Raw genomic sequence first — 19,632 nt, forward strand, 5'->3', positions numbered from 1 at the left:
GTGGTGCTGGGGAATCAAACTGAGAGCTTCATGTGTAGGAGGCAAGCACCCTTGCCACCAGGCCATATTCCCAGCCCAGTAGCCTCATTCTTTGAACAAAACCCTAGGCCTCTTCAATTCAGCAGACCCAGCCACATTCGGTCACCTAGGGTAATCCAACAACATGGGATTCCTGGGCTCCAGACCTGGAAACCATAGTTCTGTAGGTCTGGGATGTGGTCCAGCAAAATGCAGGGGATCAGATGATTAGTCAACTGGGGAGAGGGTGCTGTGAGATGGAGCCATCACAGCTGCCTTTCCCACTAAGTCTATTTCCTTACGGGCTACCAGAGGATTTACCAACACACATCACATTCACCTTCCCACTTCAAGTCTTCCATTGATTCATCACTACCCAACCACTCGGTATGGTGGAACAAGAGCCGGCTAGCCTTTGCAGTCTGATTTCTTCTGCTCTCCAACTGAGTCCATCTTGTTTCTGGCTCTTTGTATAGCGCTTCCTTTCTTAGCCCACTTCCTCTCACCTTGCTTTCCTGAAGGAGAACTGCTCGACCTTGGAGACCAGGCTCTGAGAAGCCTTTTCTGACCCAGTCTTCTCTGTATTACAACGTGCTGGCATTCTGAGCACTAAGCACCTGCTTGTGCTAAGTGCTTGATGGACAGAACTTGCTGAGACCTAATGTCATATGAGCTTGAACTCACTGGTATTTTTCAGGAGAAAACAAAGCAAGAAGCTGAAACACATCTAAAAGCTACTGATCAAAATGTAGGATTTGACAGAACAATGAAACCTGTTGAGATTGCTTAAAGAAAGGGGAGTAGCAGAGAGTGACAGGGAGAAGGCTACTCAGGATACACTGCATACATGTGGAAATGTCACAATGAAACTCTCCCTGTACAACTAACTGCTAATTTAAAAACCAAAGAAAGTAACATTTACACCTTTATTCAGATATGATGCTATGCTTTCTTCTGGCACCACTGTAATTACTACATACACATTTGTTAGACCATGAATTCCTTGTGGCTAGGAAGCATGTCTCATTCACTTCCGCCCTTACAGCTAGTCCAGGGCCTGGCACAGAAAAAGGGTCAGTTAGTGTCTGTAGAATAAGTGCCAGGCGTGAAGATGACTGGGCACCATAGCATCTGTGCCATAGCTGGGCTAAATGAATACATGGATGTCTGCCAACCTGGCCCAGTAAGGGTGGCAGGTAGGAGCAAAGTGGTAGAAAACTAGCTTTTCAATGATCATTTTGTTTAACAGCTATGTATGAAGTATGTAAAGACCACACACATTACACAACTCAAAGACAACTTAATTGAAACACTCCCTGCTTTCAAAAATTCTAGGCACAGTAGGCAAAAGTATTAGGATCCTAATTCATTCATCTAATATCAGACATTAAGCCTGTCCTCTGGGACACTACAAGGAAATTAAAATTTTTAAACCCTGAACACATAAATCTTATCTTCAAGGACTCTTGGCCTTTTTACATAGTGAATCTCTCCTGCTTCACAAAGAACCATAGTAGAGCTGCCCTCATAATCACTTCCTCCTGCTGGGTGTGAGAGTGGTGCCTGGGGAAGTAGAAGTAGTACCTGGGTAGGCAGGGACTCTAAGAGATCCCTGAGGAAAGGGACCACCTGGTTCCTCTGTGCATCCCTAACAAAGGCCTGGCTCAGAGGTGATTTTGAAGCTTGCTCCAGTGAATTAAATGTAATAAAAAGTTTTTACTAAAGAAACTGATTGATTATCTGCTCCCGTTCCTTAAGGGAACAGATTTATTCTGAGCAGTGAAAGAAACAGGTCTCTAGAGTCCCTTTAAACTAAACTGGGCAGTCCCAGGGGGTGCTGAAGAGATGAGAGAAACAGGAGCTAGGGAGGGATAGGATGAGCTCATGCTTCCCCACCTTTACATTCTGGCCAGTCTCCTGGGGCAGAGTGCACACCTGGCTTGCCAGCAAAGCAGTTTAGGAGAGCTGGCAGGGAAGGCTTTGTCTGGCCACCCAGCTCGGCTCAGGTCACCTCAGAAGACTCTCTATGTACAAGATGCTGTGCAGGTTGCTTTGCGTTCTCTTGGAAGGCTGCTGGTTAAAAGGGAAAGAGGCACAGAGCAGAAGGCAGCCCTGGGTATTTAATTCAAGTCAGTCAATACTGTTCCCAGAGCTTCCTTCCACTGCTATTAAGTTTATATTTTTTTTTTTCCTCTTCAAGTAAAAGAGATTTGGGGTTCTAGCAAAAACACAAGGTTTCGTGGCCTAGAACTAGGATTTTGGGTCCCACTTTTAAATGTGTACAAGTGATGCAAATGATGGAATGGGCCTAGACAAAACCAAAACTTCAGGGCATAAGGAGCACACTCTATCTAAAAGCGGCAGCTGCTACTCAGAGATTACCTTGTGGAGATGGAGGCCTAATGTCACCAGATCTTTATAGAGTTCTTTTTTCTTTCTTTTTTTTTTTTTTAAATGTCGGTTGTGAGACAAACTCTGGGCCTGGGTGCTGTCCCTGAGCTCTTCAGATCAAGGTTGGCACTCTACCACTTCCAGTTTTCTTGTAGTTAACTGGAGTTAAGAGTCTCATGGACTTTCCTGCCTGAGCTGGCTTTGAACTGCGATCCTCAGATCTCAGTCTCCTAAATAGCTAGAATTACAGGCATGAGCCACTGGCCCTGCTTCTTTAGAGACTGAAGAAGCACAAATATAGATCTGTGGCAAACCTTTTGTGTTTTTTTCTTTTTAAGATATTGGCACACATTAAGATAAAAACAGAAACAGAACATCTCAGAACAAGAATGTAGACTGAAAGTCTCATTCGCCTCTTTTGCTTTAGGTAGACATATGACACAAAGTTTCACCTCTTTTATCTGATCTATGTCTGTAAGAGCCAATTGGCAGTGGGAACAAGAGATCCTCTCCACTGGCAGAGCAATGACGAACCCCTACTCTGTCACCAGGAACTTCTTATAAGGGCACAAAAGCCTGATTCTCAAATCCAGTCTCTACTCCAGCAAACAAGTAGAGTATAATTAGAAGAGAGTTTTCGTTTTGTGGCTAGTTACAAACTTCCCACAATATATGAGTCTTTTTTTGTTTCATATCTGTAATGGGAATAACTTGGGAAAATATTAATTACTATAAGTATTCTAAGTATTTCTGTTTGTTCGTCTGAAAAGCAGACTAACCAGCTTTATATCCTTCAGATTTTCAGGAACATTTGTTAACCACCAGGCATAGGGGTATGATGGTGACTGCCATGTTTCTGCTGGCACTCTCAGAGTTTAATAGTTAACTCGGTATATTCCTGATAGATAGGAGAAATACAGAGAAGGTGGGAAGATTAGAAGGCCTGTCTACTGGGGGCATGGCTCAGTGGCAGAGCTTCTACCTAGCAAGTCAGAAGCTCTGAGCTCAAACTCCAGTGCTGAGGGAGAGAGGGAGGAGAGGGAGAGAGCGAGGGAGAGGGCGAGGGAGGGAGAGAGAGAGAGAGAAAAAAAAGAGAAAGAGAGAACAGAGAATGCACTAGTAAGGCATGTCAAGTGCCTAGTGTGAATAAATGAATTGGTAGGTCAAGCTGTGGAGCAGAGGAGTTAGTGAAGGCAGTAACTCTCATGAAAGTTGTGTTCTCAAAATTCAATTGAAGACACCAGGGAAGCTTTTTGGCACACAGGAACCCTTAAGTATTGTAAGGTCAGAATGGGAAGGAGATAGTAGATCAGATAGTTGTATTTCTCCCCTTTCACCTCCTGTCCCTGTAGGATTTATAGTGCCCACAGGGGGACCAGTATTTGCTTGACTAGCATGCATGAAGCCCTGAGTTTGGTTCTTCAGTATCACATAAGCAGAAAAAGCTGGAAGTGGTACTGGGGCTCAAGTGGTAGAGTGCTAGCCTTGAGCAAAAGCAGCTCATGGATAGAGCCCAGGTCCTGAGTTCAAGCCCCAGGACTGGCACATACACACGCAAAAATAGTGCTCCCAGGGGAGATCCAAGTAGATTGGGGAGGGAGGAGGAAGCCAGACCTGACAGGGATGAGGGTCAGCCTAGAGAGTCACTTCTAGAATTACTGTCAGCCTATAGGATGGGAGGTAGGGGTGAAGGTAGGTCTACTGACACAAGCAGTAACATTTTCATTAATTAAAAAAAAATGTATTGTCCTCTGAAACACAAAGGAGATCAGCACCAAAAGTGGCCTGACTCATTCTCTTACACCTACTTAGCTCAGCTCAATCTGGCTAAGTGTGGAGGACCCGCTAGGCGACACAGTCTGGGTCCCTGTGCAGTTCACAGTCCAGTGCAGGGGAACACACAGATCAACATGACATTTCATCACAGAAAGAGGGGGGGAGCTACTGTAGGGAAGCACAGAGGGCTGTGGGCACAGAGGGGGTACCAGGCCCAACTTGGGGGAGGTCAGGAAAGGCTTTCCGGGAATGACACCCCAAATAGCATCCCCACTCACATGCACAATTCCAGAGATTCTACTAGAAGGCTGTCAAGAGCCATGCCTTCAGGCTGCACCAGCCTCCCAGAGTCCCCTGCTGCCCGTTGCAGTGTCTGCAGAGCCAAACGCATCTTCCGCCACGCCTCATCCTCATCCGGGCGCTGCCTCCGACCCTCCAAGACTCCTGCAGGGGCCTGCCTTCCTGGGCAGGCTCAGCCAAAAAACCAACTCAAAACTCTTTTGTCAGAGTAATCTTAGGGCGAGCCACCCAACCCCGGGGGGGCCACAACCCTCCCAGAGCAACTGTGGCTCGTGCCACCCCCGCCTCTCAGCGAACACTGGCAGGGGTACCTCCTAAGATTTCCTTTCGCTCAAAAGAAAGTGACCTTCTTCCAGGTGGCAAGCTGGAAGCTTTCTAGAATTCTACTGCTCACTCACAGCAGGATTCGCCAAACCAGGGATCTGGGGGAATGAGGGGGGAAGGGAGGCGCCTTGTGGGTCGAGAGTGGACAGGGAAAATTTAGAGCAAGTTTGTCTGAGTTTCCTTCTCCGTGGAGGACCCCTAACAAACAGGGTTGTTTCTTTTTTGGGGGGTGGGGGGAGGGAATGGGAGGGAGCTGCCTGTCAGCTCCAACTGCTCTGCGTGGCTGGGAGAGGACTAAGTCCCAGGAGACAAACGCCTGGGACATGGCAGCACGGGGAGGTGGGGGGGCAAGCGGCTCCCGGGGGCTGGAGAGAACTGGAGGCTTCTGTGCCTCTGTGGGTGGGGTACCAGATGGGGTCCAAACAAGGCGGAAGGTAGGGATCTGAGCCGTGGCCCCAGAACCAAAGCCCAGTCCCATTGGGTGGATGGCCAGCCGCGATGGGCTTTTGCCCCTGCCTGTAATCGGGGAGGTGGGCTATCTCGGGGGTGGAGGGCGCTCCGGGCATCCCCAGCCTGGCATCGGGGAGCCTCGGACGTGGAGGGCGCTCCGGGCTCCCCCAGCCTGGCATCCGGACTCCCCGGCCTGGCGTCGGGGAGGTGGGCTAGCCTCGGACGTGGAGGGAGCTCCGGCCTCCGCCCGCCGGCCGGGGTGAAGGCCTCGGTCCCGGCCTCTGGGGCTCCAGCTCCGTCCCGGGCCGAACTGGACGATCCCTGCCCAGCCCCGCCCCGCTCCAGGGATGGGAGGGCGCCCGGGCTGGCGGAGCTGCCTCGCTCACTCCTACCTGCGTGCCGGGCGCCGGCTTGAGCTCGTCCTCCTCCCGGGGCCCGTCGCGATCCGGCTCCATCGGCGCCTCGGGGGGCCCAGCGCCCGCGCCCGCGTCCAAGCTCGGCGGCGGCTGGGGTTCGGGCGCCTGGGGCTTTTGCAGCCCCGCGGTCCGCGCCCTCTCGCGCCGGCTCGCCCCGCCGCTAGGCCTACTCCGCCTCCGAGTCATGCCGCCGACCGCACTCGCCGCTCCCGGTCCCGCTTCACTCGCTTCACTCGCGCCGCCGCCGCTGCCGCCGCCGCCGCTCCCCTTACAGGACAACAGCCAATATGGCGGCGCCCGGCGCCCCTCTGCCCGCTGCCAGCAGGTCAAAGGGCACGCGGAGTCCGCGCCGACGCACTAGCCTCGGAAGCTGTCGGCGCCATTTTTCATGAGGGCATTTCCCTGAGAGTCCTGGGTGTGGGGAGGGCGCCAGCTCGGTGGGGAGACGCCCTACCCGACACTCCTGGGTCTGGAAGGGCTGCGACCTCCCAGAGGAGCGTGTGGAATGCTGTGGCCGCGGTCCTAGGAGCTTAATAAAAGCCTGTGAACCGGGTGAGTGAGTCTCTTTCCGCTAGAGTACTTTGACACAACCCCTAGCACCTCCCAGTAGCAACCTGGAAGCAGGTAGGGACCCATCTCTTTGTGCAACCCAGTAGTGAGAAAGGTCATGGAGGCAGAAGGGCCGGGAAAGGAGGCTCGACGTCCTCCAGCGGCCCGAGGCGAAAGTCAGCAAGGGATCTTCTGGGTGCCAGGGGTCGGTCTGGTGGTAAAGGTTGACACATCCATAATGCAATCCAGTTTGGGTGACCCGGTGGTATCCGAGGCACGGACTACGTTAGTGTTTCCAAAAATGATTCATGTGCAGGAGAGGATTTTGACAGGTACACAAAAGACATTAAAAGAGATAATAATGACAGTAATAGCCGGTGCCCGTGGCTCATGCCTGTAACCCTAGCTATTCAGGAGGCTGAGATCTGAGGATGGAGGTTCAAAGCCAGCGTGGGTAGGAAGACCACACGAGACTCTTATTTCCAATTAGCCAGCAAAAAGTTGGAAGTGGAGCTGTAGTCAAAGTGGTAGAGCAGCAGCCTGAAGCAAAAATAAAATAAAACAATAAAAAAGCTAAGGGACCGCACCCAGGGCCTGAGTTCAAGCCCTAGTACACACGCATGTACAAACACATAAAAAAGATTTTACAGGGGTCAAGCTCTCAGCCGTTTCACTCAAGACTAGCAGCTCTACCACTTGAGCTGTACCTCCCACTTCAGCTCCAGTACTAGGAAACAAACAAGCAAACAGATATAGTGGCACATACCCATAGTCCCAGATACTCGAGAGACTGAAGCAGGTGGATTATTTGATCCCAGGATTTAAGAGGCCACCCAGTGAGACCCTCAAAGAAAAAAGCGAGTACATTATATATGTGTATGCAAAATAGCAGAATAAACCCATTAAAATTGTAAAAAAAAAAAAAAAAAAAACAAGTCCATCAGTGGAAATGATTTTTGGGGGGTGGTTTAAGTGTCTCAATTTAGGGCCTCACACTTGGTAGGCAAGGACTTGAGCCATATGTCCAGCCCTGGAAATGATTTCTATTAAAGCAGCAAGGACAGATTCACATATTCACAAGTCAAAAGCTTTGGCCTGGCATGGAGCCAAGTGTGGTGCTGCATTCCTATAACCCTAGCACTCAGGAGGCTGAGGCAGGAGGATTGCAAATTTGGGCTATACAGCAAGACCCTGTCACACTCTTAATACATCAAGATATATATACATATATAGATATAGATATAGAGAGAGCGACTTTAGAATGGTTGTTTAAAACAAGCTTCCATTCATTTTTGAGGGTTAGGATTTCACCTGGAAGTTCTTCACTAGATTGCAGACCAAAGTCAAAAGTCATGACATGAGTTGAGAGGAAGTTGCTGTCCTTGGTCCTGAATTGTAGTTATAGTTCTATAAACTACCGTAAACAACTCTGTGTTGTTGTTGTTTCTGCTATTGCTGTTGTTGAGGTGCTCAATATATTTGTCTTTGTGAACCAATAGTTCTGTGAAACATGTACAAATGAAATTGAGCGTCTGTGTCATATGTCAATTTTCTCTATGTTCCTAAAAAGTTATCGTGAATTTTTTTTAACATTCATTCTTTTTTTTTTTTTTTTTTTTTGGCCAGTCGTGGGCCTTGGACTCAGGGCCTGAGCACTGTCCCTGGCTTCTTCCCGCTCAAGGCTAGCACTCTGCCACTTGAGCCACAGCGCCGCTTCTGGCCGTTTTCTGTATATGTGGTGCTGGGGAATCGAACCTAGGGCCTCGTGTATCCGAGGCAGGCACTCTTGCCACTAGGCTATATCCCCAGCCCATTCTTTTTGTTCTTTTTTTCTTGTCTTTTCTGTTTTTGTGGATCGTAGGGCTTGAACTCAGAGTCTGATCGCTGTCCCTAAGCTCTTTTGCTCAAGGTTAGTGCTCTACCACTTTGATCCACAGCGCCAAACTGGTTTTCTGGTGGTTCATTGGAGATGAGTCTCACAGACTTTCCAGCCCTGCTGGCTTTGACCTACCATCCTCAGATCTCAGCTTCCTGAGTAACTAGGATTACAGGTGTGTGCCACCAGTACCCAGCTGTTTGTTTGTTTGTTTTCGTTCTTTTTTTCTTGTTTGCTTTTTTTGAGATTGACTCAGAGTCTAGATACTCAGCTTTCCACTCAAGGCTGGCCCTTTACTATTTGAGGTACAGCTCCACTTCCAGCTTTTTTCTGGTTAATTGGAGATAAGTGTCTCATAGATTTTCCTGCTGAGGATGGCTTTGAACCAAGGCCCTCACATATAAGCTTCCTGAGTAGTTATGATTATAGGCATAAGCCACCAGCTCCCAGCTTTCAATTGCTGTATTTATTTCAGATGTTCATACACACTTCACTATGTTCTGCACTATTCCATGTACCAGTGGTCAGATTCCCACAAGAATCCTCTAAATGGACAAAAATAGCAAATGCTTAGGGCCTGTAATGAAAGGACTTAAAATCAAGGCTCTTCCTTAGCGTTATCACTCAAAGTTTGCACTCCAACACTTGAGCCACAGCTCATTTTCTAGCATTTTGGTGATGAATTGGGCATAAACTTTCTTGGTTTTGTCTGCCCAGGTTGGCTTCAAACCACAATCCTCAGATCTCAGCCCCTTGAGTAGCTGGGATTACAGGCATAAGCCACCAGCACTCAGCTCCTACCACACTCTTTTGATGTGGTGTCAGGCTTTCCTCTCATTTGGTATGGAGCTCACCCTCTGCAGAGTGGCAGTAATTTGAGCCTCACCCTGAAGGAAGTCAGGAGAGGCATCTACAGTGTGTCTTTCATGGGATACTGCCATATCTTGGCACAAGACTTTATACCAAGTGCCCATGTCCTGACCAGTTGTCCTTCTCAGGAACTTGTTTATTCTGGCAGATGCCTTCATGGCTCTTATCTGACCCTGTGTTCTGTTTATTCCTACCAAGACAGCTGCAAGCTATGAGAGAACTGACTGGCAGCTTTTATCATGGGAGATATTGCAGTTTGGATCAGAGGGATGGGGAATAAGCAAACTGTATCACCAGCAACCAGGGAGGAGATATTCTAATTATGCCAAAGGTGACAAGATACAACTGGGTTTCAAATAACTGATATTAGATCTAAAAATAGATGTTGGGACAGTGGCTCTATTAAACAAATTTAGGACATCTGGTGTTGGTTACACAAGTGGAGCCTGTGTTTAATAATTCATAGAAATACAAATGTTTGTACTTATCTGTATATATTTTATTTATTTTTGTTGGTCATGGGGCTTTGAACTCAGGCCCTGCGCACTGTCCCTGAGCTTTTTTACTCAAGGCTACCGCTTTGAGCCGCTTTGGTGGTTAATTGGAGGTAAGAGTCTCACAGACATTTCTGCCTAGGCTGGCTTTGAATTGTGATCCTGAGATCTCAGCTTCCTGAGTTAGCAGGATTACAGGAGTGAGCCACCAGTGCCTGCTTGTTTAATTACTTTTTATAAAAAATAATTTTATTGATCCTTTTCCAGTTCATAAGTGTGATGACTGGGTTCTCACACACTTGCGTGATATATGCCTCCCTCTCAACCGTGTTATGGGAACATTACCCGTCTGACATGAAAAAAAATTATTTTTGCTATTCAGGTGTTTTATAGAGGTTATCATTTCATAATGTTTGTGTAGTTATTCCTCAGATATTTAATTGTAGTGTTAAAAAGACAACTGACCAGGTGCTGGTAGGTCATGCCTATATACTGAGCTATTCAGGAGGCTGACATCTGAGGAGATCTATTCTCAAATCTCAGCCTCCTAAGTAGCTACAACCTTAGATATGAGCCAACAGGCTTAGTTTTTATTATTATTATTACTATTATTGTGAAAGCTTTAAATGGCTTCCTCATTTCCTTTTCTGTGTATTTATCAGCTATTTCCTCTGGTTACCATGAGAATTACATTTAACATTCTAAAGTTATCACACTGTAATTAGAAATTGTTACACTTTATATCTCTAATAACAACAACAAAAATTGCTCCTTTAATAGCTCTGGCCTCATACCCTTTACTAGTTGCTGTTACAAAATTACACTTCTATGCACTTTGTACAAAGTTGCTACTTACCATTAACAACAACAACAACTACAAAAAAAGAAAAAGGAACTGTTAGCAGGAGGCTGGTGGTTTAAGCCTGTAATTCTAGCTACTTAGGAGGCTGAGATCTGAGCTGTGGCTCAATTGGTAGAACAGTAGCCTATTTTTTTTTCTTTGCCAGTCCTGGGGTTTGAACTCATGGCCTGGGCACTGTCCCTGGCTTCTTTTTGCTCAAGGCTAGAACTGTACCACTTGAGCCACATTCCCAGCCCAGAACAGCAGTCTTGAACACCCCCGACCCCATCCCAAAACAGCTCCCAGACCCTGAGTTCAAGCCTCAGGACCAGCAACTAACAAATGAAACAAAACAAAACAAAAACCAAACAACAGCAAAAACCAACTATTGATGCAAGAAACACCCAGAATAAATCTAAAGATCTACTGGATGGGGAAAAAACCCTAATCCTTAAGGTTACATATTATAGCTTTTCCATTTATGCAACATGGTTGAAAGGACAACACTTGGAAAGGAGAACACGGAAGGCTGCCTGGAGTTAAGAGGGGGTGCATAGAGGTGGGGCATTGAGGTGGGGCATAAGAAAGCAGGCATGGCTACAAAAGAACAACATATGTATTCTTGATGATTGGAAACAGTCTGTCTACATTGTATCAATCTGAGGATGTATCAATCTGAGGATCTTATCATTGGGGAATACCTGGCAATGGGAACCCTGGATCTCTGTAGTATCTCCTTTTTTTTTTTTTTTTGGCCAGTCCTGGGCCTTGGACTCAGGGCCTGAGCACTGTCCCTGGCTTCTTCCTGCTCAAGGCTAGCACTCTGCCACTTGAGCCACAGCGCCGCTTCTGGCCGTTTTCTGTATATGTGGTGCTGGGGAATCGAACCTAGGGCCTCGTGTATCCGAGGCAGGCACTCTTGCCACTAGGCTATATCCCCAGCCCCTGTAGTATCTCCTCTTTGTTTCCTCCTCCTCCCTCCTCCTCCTCCTCCCTCCTCCTCCTCCTCCTCCTCCTCCTCCTCTTCCTCCTCCTCTTCCTTTTTGCCAGTCCTGGGACTTGAACTCAGGGCCTGAGCACTGTCTCTGCCCTTCTTTTGCTCAAGGCTAACACTCTACCACTTGAGCCATAGTGCCACTTCCAGCTTTTTCTGAGTATGTGATGCTGAGGAATCGAACCCAGGGCTTCATGCATGCTAGGCAAGCACTCTACTGCTAAGCCACATTCCCAGTCCTCTTTGCTGTTTTTCTTGCCAATACTGCACCTGAGCCACAACTCTACTTTCAGCTAGGTGCCTCTGGTTCACACCTGTAATCCTAGCTATTCAGGAGGCTGAGATCTGAGGATCCCAATTCAAGGCCAGCCCCGGCAGAAAAGTCCCTGTGGGTCTCTTATCTCCAATTAACCATTCAAAAGCCAGAAGTGGCACTGTGACTCAAGTGGTAGAATGCTAGCCTTGAGCACAAGGAGGCTCAGAGACAGGGCCTTGGCCCTGAGTTCAACCCTCACGATCACCACTAATCATCATCATCACCACCACCACCATCATCACCATCATCATCATCTCATGGCTGGGCTGGTCTCAAACTTCTGAGTAGCTAGGATGACAGGAGTGAGCCACCAATGCCTGGCCTCTCTGCATTCTTTCTTTCCTTTTTTCCTGCATTACTTATTATACCTGTATTTAAATCAATCTCTCAATAGTAAAAGTTTAGAAAGCCAGGTGCTGGTGGCTCACGCCTGTCATCCTAGCTACTGAGGAGGCTGAGGAGGATCATGGTCCAAAGCCAGCCTGGGCAGGAAAGGCTGTGAGATTCTTATCTCCAACTAACCACCAGAAAACCAGAAGTGGCACTGTGGCTCAAGTGGTAGAGTGCTAGCCTTGAGCAAAAGAAGCTCAAGGACAACGCCCAAGCCCTGAGTTCAAGCCCCAGGATTGGGGAAAAAAAAAAAAAGAACCAGGTTGCTTTAGAGAGCTCAAGGCTCAAGGTTCAATACTAGCAATAAATAAATAAACAAGTCACTTAGAAACCAAATAACTACAAACTAAAGGGATGATGAAATAAAATTTTTCAATGCTTATTTTATTTTATAAAAAGTAAAAGGGTTGAAGCCAGGCACCAGTGGCTCATGCCTGTAATCCTAGCTACTCAGGAGGCTGACAGCTGAAGATCACCGTTCAAAGTCAGCCCAACCAGAATCCCTGTGAGACTCTCATCTCCAACCAACCACTCAGAAACTAGAATGGAGCTGTGGCTCAAAGAGGTAGAGTGCTAGCCTTGAGCACAAAAGCTCAAAGGTAGTGCTGAATCCCTGAGTTCAAACCCCAGGACCAGCACAAAATAAAAAAAGGGAAGGAGGGCTGGGAATATGGCCTAGTGGCAAGAGTGCTTGCCTCCTACACATGAAGCTCTTGGTTCGATTCCCCAGCACCACATATATGTAAAACGGCCAGAAGGGGCGCTGTGGCTCAGGTGGCAGAGTGCTAGCCTTGAGCAAGAAGAAGCTAGGGATGGTGCTCAGGCCCTGAGTCCAAGGCCCAGGACTGGCCAAAAAAAAGGAAAAATTTTCCGGTTGAAGGCCAAAATAAGACATTTCTATTAAACTTCCCATCTTAGGGCCAAATGAAAACAAAGAGGATCAAAAATGAAGAAGAAGAAGAAGAAGAAGAAGAAGAAGAAGAAGAAGAAGAAGAAGAAGAAGTTGTTGTTGGAGGAGGAGGAGGAGGAGGAGGTGGAGGAGGAGGAGGAGAGAAGGAGGAGGAGGCGGTGGAGGAAGAAGAAAAGGCCTCCATCTCCTTTCTTCTTTTCTTTCTTTTTTTGTAGGTCCAGAACCAGTACTCAAACTCAGTACCTGCTCTTTTGCTCATTGGTTAGTGCTCTACCATCTGAGCCATACCTCCAACCTCTAAGTCTTCTTTCTTTCTTTCTTTCTTTCTTTTTTGCCAGTCCTGGGGATTGGATGCAGGGCCTGAGCACTGTCCTTGGCTTCTTTTTGCTCAAGGCTAGTACTCTACCACTTGAGCCACAGCGCCACTTCTGGCTTTTTTCTATATATATGGTGCTGAGGACTCAAACCCAGGGCTTCATGTATGCGAGGCAAGCACTCTATCATTAGGCCACATTCCCAGCTCCTAAGTCTCCTTTCTTTATGATCAAAAACCATAAAGCATGAATTCCCATGAATTGCCAAAACACACTCCAATTTGAATTAAATTCAGGAAAGTGAAGACAGGCAGACCCAGACTCCTCCTGATTCTATGCATATGCTGAGTTGTCCAAGTCTAGATTGACTACCTCAAGCTCCAAAATGTTTTTTTTTTTTTGGTAGAAATTTATTTATTTATTTATTAATTGAACACAAATTTTTTGACAAGGTGTTGTGCAAAAAGGGTACAGTTACATAGTAGGGCAGTGTGTACATTTCTTGTGATATCTTACACCCTGTTTTTCTATCTCTTCTCTAGGTCAGGTAGACATATATACAATATACAATGTATCAAGAACATATACAGTAGCCACATGGCCACGCCCAAGAAAGTTCGCCTAGGGCTTTAAATGTAATGTCGATATTAGACCATATGTCGACATCCAAAATGTTTTGAATGGGGCTACTGGGGCACTGGACCTCAGTCAGAAACAAACTGCTATGGTGGCGATCTGAGAGTGGAGTAGTACATGCTGACGTCTGTGGCCTTCTTGGGAGAATAGATTTACAAGTGTATGGATTTGGGGAACAATTAAATGGTAAAAGAAAGCCTTGGCTCTTTGAATCTGTGCCACACGGTTATTAGAGGGTTTTGTTTGGTCTTAAACTGTCTGCTGCCCAGTGTTGGTGGTGGCTCACATGTAATCCTAGCTACTTGGGAGATTGAGATTGGGAGGATCTTATTTTGAGGCCAGCCTGGGCAGAAAAATCTATCCCAATAGAAGCATCTGGGTGTGGTGTCACCCCAGCTACCCTGAGAACCAGAAAAATAAGAGGATTGCCAAGTGTCAGAGAGAGAAGGAAGACTATCTCCAAAAGAACCAGTGCAAAAAAACGAGGCCTGATTAGCCAACATTGATTGGTCCTGCCAAAAGGAAACACTGGTAACCATGAATGGGAGATGCTATTCTGAGAGATGTCCAGACTACTCTGCCACCTCAGACATTCTGCCTCAGTTTCACCAATCTGGCAACCCACCCTCAGTGGCCGGCTATCTGACAAAGGAAAGACACTTCCCATTTCAATGGCCCCCAGTTTGGTGCCAGATGGAAGTCGGGCCCCAATCAGGTACTGACGCGCGTGGCCGCGGGGTATCTTGGGATTTGTAGTCCACCCGCTAGAACTCGTGTTCCCGGCAGGCACAGCGGCGGCGGCGGCGACTGGGCTACGTGGCTCGGCCGGCTGCTCATGCGCGGGCAGGTGGAGGGGGCAAGATGGCTGCCGAGGAAGGTGTGCGGGTCGCCGAGACCCGACCGAGCACTGGGCTGGGCAAACTGATGCGGGCCCTCACGCTGCTGCTCTGGTTTGCGGCCCGCGGGAACGCACTGTACTTCCACATCGGGGAGACGGAGAAGAAGTGCTTTATCGAGGAGATTCCGGACGAAACCATGGTCATAGGTACGCAGGCGAAGGGTAGAGTTCGGGACGGACGGGGATCGGGGGTCCCGGGTGGGGGCGCGGGGCTGGCGGCTCTCGGGAGTCGGGAGAACCGGCTCTCCGTTCTGTGTCCGCCCGCCGGGCAACCAGAGCTACCTCTGATCCGAGCTTCCTCCTGCCTCGCCCTAGGGAACTACCGGACGCAGCTATACGACAAGCAACGCGAGGAGTATCAGCCGGCCACCCCGGGTCTCGGCATGTTCGTGGAGGTGAAGGACCCCGAGGACAAGGTGAGCCCGGCCTCGGCCCGGCTGAGCGCGTCGCCAGCGAGCCTCGGTACTTCCGCCGTGTCTGCGGAAGTGCCAAACACTCTTGTCTGTGGTAGTGTGGGGTGATTCCGGATTTTCAGTGCAGGCCAAACGTGTTGCTGGCTCCTCCCGGCCTCCCGCCCACTGCTAGGGGACGACTCCAACCGAGGCAGTTACTTTCCCTAAACCATATCCCTGGGTATAATACTATAATGGGTTGATTAATTGAGGTGGAAATCTATAGTTTTTCTAGCCAACTCGAAAGCTGTGGTGTGGCAAATCAGACCACTTCCCGAAAAGAATGAGTAGCTTATGTTTTTAACAAATAAAGATAGTAAAAGGAAACACAAAAGCCTTTGCTCTCACCTTCTGCCACCTTTTCATCATGGATGGGGTGGAGCTCCAGACTCCCGTTCTAGCTTTCTGCTAGTGGGAGCTAAGAGTGTCACTGATTTTTCTATCCCAAATGGCTTTAACCTCTATCCTCAGGTCTCAGCCTCTGGGAGCCACCCATCTCATTTCCTTTTTTTTTTTTTTTGCCAGTCCTGTGGTGTGGACTCAGGGCCTGAGCACTGTCCCTGGCTTTTTGCTCAAGGCTAGCGATCTTCCACTTGAGCCACAGCGCTCCTTCTGGCTTTTTCTATATATATATATGCGGTGCTGAGGAATCGAACCCAGGGCTTCATGTATGTGAGGCAAGGACTCTACCACTAGGCCATATCCCCAGCCCCTTATCTCATTTCTGAAATAAATCACATCAAAAAAGTTGAAAGCCCTTCCTGAGAGTGGTCACTTGTCAGCCTCATTTCTGCTCCTAAGAGTTCTCATGAAGCATTAGCATTTTTGTAAGTTTGTATTTTCTAGTGTTGTGAGGTACCTAAGGCTCTTCTGTCAACTTTTGTGGTACTTAGACCCTTAAGCATCCCACAGTAATATTGGGTGATGCCTCTCTCCTGTCTCCAGGTTATCCTGGCACGGCAGTATGGCTCTGAGGGCCGGTTCACCTTCACCTCTCACACCCCTGGTGAGCACCAGATCTGTCTTCACTCCAATTCCACCAAGTTCTCCCTCTTTGCTGGAGGCATGCTGGTAAGTGGACCCATGTGAAACTTGAAGCCTTCGACCTCTCTCTCCAGGTCAGGACTGGGGACTATTGGTCCTGTGGCATGAGGTAAATATACTGGATGTTGTACCTTCTAAGACCACTGAATTTCCAGTGAACATCCCAGGCACAATGACTGAGATCTTTGGAAAAGTTCCAGGATTCCCCCCAGGTATCACACTCTAGATGCCCAAGTTTCTCAGGTACAGTGGTAGAGTATTTTCATATGATCAATACATTCCTGCCATGTATTTTCCAGGTCATCTCTAGATGACTTATAATCCTAATAACATGTAAAAGCTGTGTAAGTAGTTGTACTGCAGTGTTTAGGGAGTGATGACCAAAAGTTTTCTGTATATGTTCAATACAGACACAGGACTTTATATATAAATGCGTATTCATGAATATATACGTGTGTATATGTATATATATACATATATACATGTATGTATATATGTACACACATATGTTTGGTTTGCAGTTGGTTGAGTATGGTGGGTGTGGAACCCACAGACTAGAGAGCAGTGTATGTGCATCAGGCAGAATGTCAACCAGTCTTGTCCCTGCTTATTTGCCCAGGGCCCCATAGGGCTGGATACTGAGGAGGCCTCAATCTATTGCCTAAGTGAGCACATGAAAGGAAGTGGAAAAATTACCTGTCAGTCTTTAGCAGGGAGATGAAACATGGCTACCTGATTCTTATGACTCCCTTTTCTTGTCCCCAGAGAGTTCACCTAGACATCCAGGTGGGAGAACATGCCAACGACTATGCAGAAATTGCTGCTAAAGACAAGCTGAGTGAGTTACAGTTACGAGTGCGACAGCTGGTGGAACAAGTAGAACAGATCCAAAAAGAACAGAACTATCAGCGGGTGAGTACTCAGGCGAGGTGGGTAGTGGGGAGTGCTTCTTCCTGGACGCTGCCCCCAGCCTCAGCCAAGAGGTATATTGCAGATTCATTAGACTCTCAGGTGGGGTGGGAATTCAAGAAGAGCTAAAGGTAAAGGTAAGGCTCCAAGCCACCAGTTGGCACCCCATGCCCATGATCTTAGAACATGGACAAGGGCTTAATGCCAGCCCTCTTCTGAGTGCTCCAGGGCAGCGCTGACCAGTGGTGATATCATCTGGCTGTTGAGGAGGAAGACTGTGCCCAGGTCATCTTTGCAGACACTTGGCTGGAATCTGAGCAGAGCAGCCTGGCCAGGGCTAGGGCATCTGTGTGACTGGGAGCCCAGCAGCCTGAATCCCGGCCAACTCACACTTGCTATTCTCCCTCACAGTGGAGAGAAGAGCGCTTCCGGCAAACCAGTGAGAGCACAAACCAGCGGGTCCTGTGGTGGTCCATTCTGCAGACCCTCATCCTCGTGGCCATTGGTGTCTGGCAGATGCGGCACCTCAAGAGCTTCTTTGAAGCCAAGAAGCTGGTGTAGCTGTCCCAGGCCTCACAGATCATCTTCCTTCCCAGGCTTGGGAGAAAAAGGACCTCCTGGAACTGATTCTTCTCTGGCAGGAGGACTGATTCTCAGCCATAGACGATCTGATGGGGAGAGGGGCTTCAAGGACCCCCCCCCCTACACACACACAAGCTGAGAGCAGTGGCTGAACAGGTGGGGGAGGGGCAAGCACCAGCCCTCTCCTTCCCCTGCCCTCTGAAGCTTTTGCAGTAATCTCTTGATTTGGTGACACCACTAGGAGCCCCATTGGCACCTTAGAGTCTCACTGTTACTGATTAGGGGATATAAGGCTGCCGGCCATCTGGGGTGGATGTTGGGGGGGAGTGGGTGGGTGAGCAAACCAAAATTTTTTTCTGTCTTCCTTTGCTAATATGGGATTTCAAGCAGGGTGGCATGTGGCTGTGGTTCCTTGCAGCCCTAGGAACCTCGCGATTCTCTCCTTTGACCCAGACCCTGCCTGCTGATCCAGAGTATGTGTGTCAGGTAAGGGGAGGGTGGAGGGGGTTGCAGTGCAGGGAAGGGGCCCCAAGGTTGACCCTGGTTTCTGGGGCTTGAGGAACTGGGGTCAGGCCAAACAGAGGCCGTGGTGCTGGCTGGGGATGGGGCCTGCAGTCTTAGTTACTGATTTCATTTTCAATGAGTCTAAGTTTGTTACATTGGTTTCCCAATTAAAAAGAAAAAACTGATTTGTCCAGTGTAAAGTTCCTTTCCGTGGGCATGACACTGTGTGGTACTTCAGAGAATGGCAGTTCTTCCAGTGGGCAAAATACTTGACATTCCACTACAGATCCTCACCTAGGAACTGCATCCCCTGCATCTTCTCAATGCTGCCTTCTTTTTTTTCTTTGTTCCTTTCCCCCCATTCCTGTGGCTTGAACTCAGGGCCTGGGCACTGTCCTTGAACCTCTCTGTGCTCAAGGCTAGTGCTCTACCACTTGAGCCACAGCGCCATTTCCAGCTTCTTCTGTGTATGTGGTGCTGAAGAATTGAACTCAGGGCTTCATGCATGCTAGGCAAGCACTCTACCACTAAGCCACATTCTCAGCCTCTCAGTGCCTTCTTATAGCAGGGGATAGTGAATTTGTCTTAGACCATCCAGACAGCAAATTGTGAGGTGAGGACTCAAGGGGACTCTGATCTTCTCTGCCAACTTCCCTACCTTTCCAGAATAGATGGGCAAAATTTTCATAGGTGCTGCAAAAGGATGTGGTTGGCATTCCAGCGAGGAGGAGTGTTACACATGTGGAAAGCAGAGTTCCTGGGGCTTGGAATGTGGCTTAGTGGTAGAGTGCTTGCCTAGCATGCATGGAGCCCTGGGTTCCATTCCTCAGTACCATGTAAAGAGAAAAAGCCAGAAGTGGACTGTGACCCAAGTGGTAGACTGCTAGCCTTGAGCAAAAGAAGCTCAGGGACACAGTGCACAGGCCCTGAGTTCAAGCCCCACGACTGGCAACAACAACAAAAAGAAAGAGTTCCTGGTCTGGTCTGGTGGAAACAGCATATTAGTGTTATGCCAGGTCCCGAGAAGACCACAAAGATGGCCACCGAGACTCAGATGTTCCAAAATGCAAAAGCAAGGCTTTATTCAGGCAAGCTGCAACTCGGGCCTCGTCCTACCCACCGACACAGCGGAGGTTAGGAGGAAGCCCCGAGCTGTGATTGCTCAAGGCTTATAAAGGCAAAAAACAAAGTTACAGCCATCAGGTGTTCAAGCAAGACAAAAAACAAAGTTACAGCAATCAGGTGTTCAAGAAAGCAAGATTAGGACACGGGTACAAATCTGATTGGCTCAGGGCTTGAGGCATTCTGGGGGTGGTTAGAGTTCTAGACCTGCTGGGCCCTAATAAGCTTGTCCTGCTAGCCGGGATAATTGGTGGCC

General features: G+C 48.3%; 2 protein-coding genes and 1 non-coding gene across 11 annotated transcripts in view; 2 read left to right on the top strand and 1 right to left on the bottom strand.

The window, feature by feature from the left end:
* Positions 1 to 5,729, bottom strand: part of Fam193b (family with sequence similarity 193 member B) — a 36,258-nt gene extending 30,529 nt beyond the window's left edge. For 4 of the 9 annotated variants that reach the window (XM_048333964.1, XM_048333965.1, XM_048333962.1 and 1 more), the window contains exon 1: positions 4,464 to 5,093. Coding sequence is in view for 4 of the 9 variants with exons in the window: in XM_048333958.1 (XP_048189915.1) it covers positions 5,652 to 5,714 (63 nt within the window). In the remaining 5 variants the exon portion in view is untranslated. Of the gene's footprint in view, positions 1 to 4,463; positions 5,094 to 5,651 lie in introns of those variants that run through there. The other 5 variants (XM_048333961.1, XM_048333960.1, XM_048333966.1 and 2 more) reach the window with 4 other exon arrangements.
* A 3,990-nt stretch (positions 5,730 to 9,719) lies between these two features.
* Positions 9,720 to 9,819, top strand: LOC125342263. Its single transcript, XR_007209199.1, has one exon. It is a non-coding gene; the product is annotated as a small nucleolar RNA U13 (small nucleolar RNA).
* A 4,864-nt stretch (positions 9,820 to 14,683) lies between these two features.
* Tmed9 (transmembrane p24 trafficking protein 9) lies at positions 14,684 to 18,445 on the top strand. The gene is made up of 5 exons (XM_048334183.1): positions 14,684 to 14,910; positions 15,079 to 15,179; positions 16,161 to 16,286; positions 17,025 to 17,171; positions 17,580 to 18,445. Exons 1-5 carry the CDS (start codon positions 14,727 to 14,729, stop codon positions 17,727 to 17,729), a joined length of 708 nt encoding a protein of 235 aa, XP_048190140.1. The 5' UTR covers positions 14,684 to 14,726; the 3' UTR covers positions 17,730 to 18,445.
* The last annotated feature ends 1,187 nt before the right edge of the window (positions 18,446 to 19,632 follow it).

The sequence above is a fragment of the Perognathus longimembris genome, chromosome 25, assembly GCF_023159225.1.
Source record: "Perognathus longimembris pacificus isolate PPM17 chromosome 25, ASM2315922v1, whole genome shotgun sequence".
NCBI lineage: Eukaryota > Metazoa > Chordata > Mammalia > Rodentia > Heteromyidae > Perognathus > Perognathus longimembris.

Coding starts and splice junctions, on each gene's coding strand:
- Tmed9 (XM_048334183.1), top strand. CDS start 14,727: ATGGCTGCCGAGGAAGGTGTGCGGGTCGCCGAGACCCGACCGAGCACT. Junction 15,180..16,160: donor TGAAGGACCCCGAGGACAAG/GTGAGCCCGGCC, acceptor TCCTGTCTCCAG/GTTATCCTGGCACGGCAGTA. Junction 16,287..17,024: donor TCTTTGCTGGAGGCATGCTG/GTAAGTGGACCC, acceptor TCTTGTCCCCAG/AGAGTTCACCTAGACATCCA.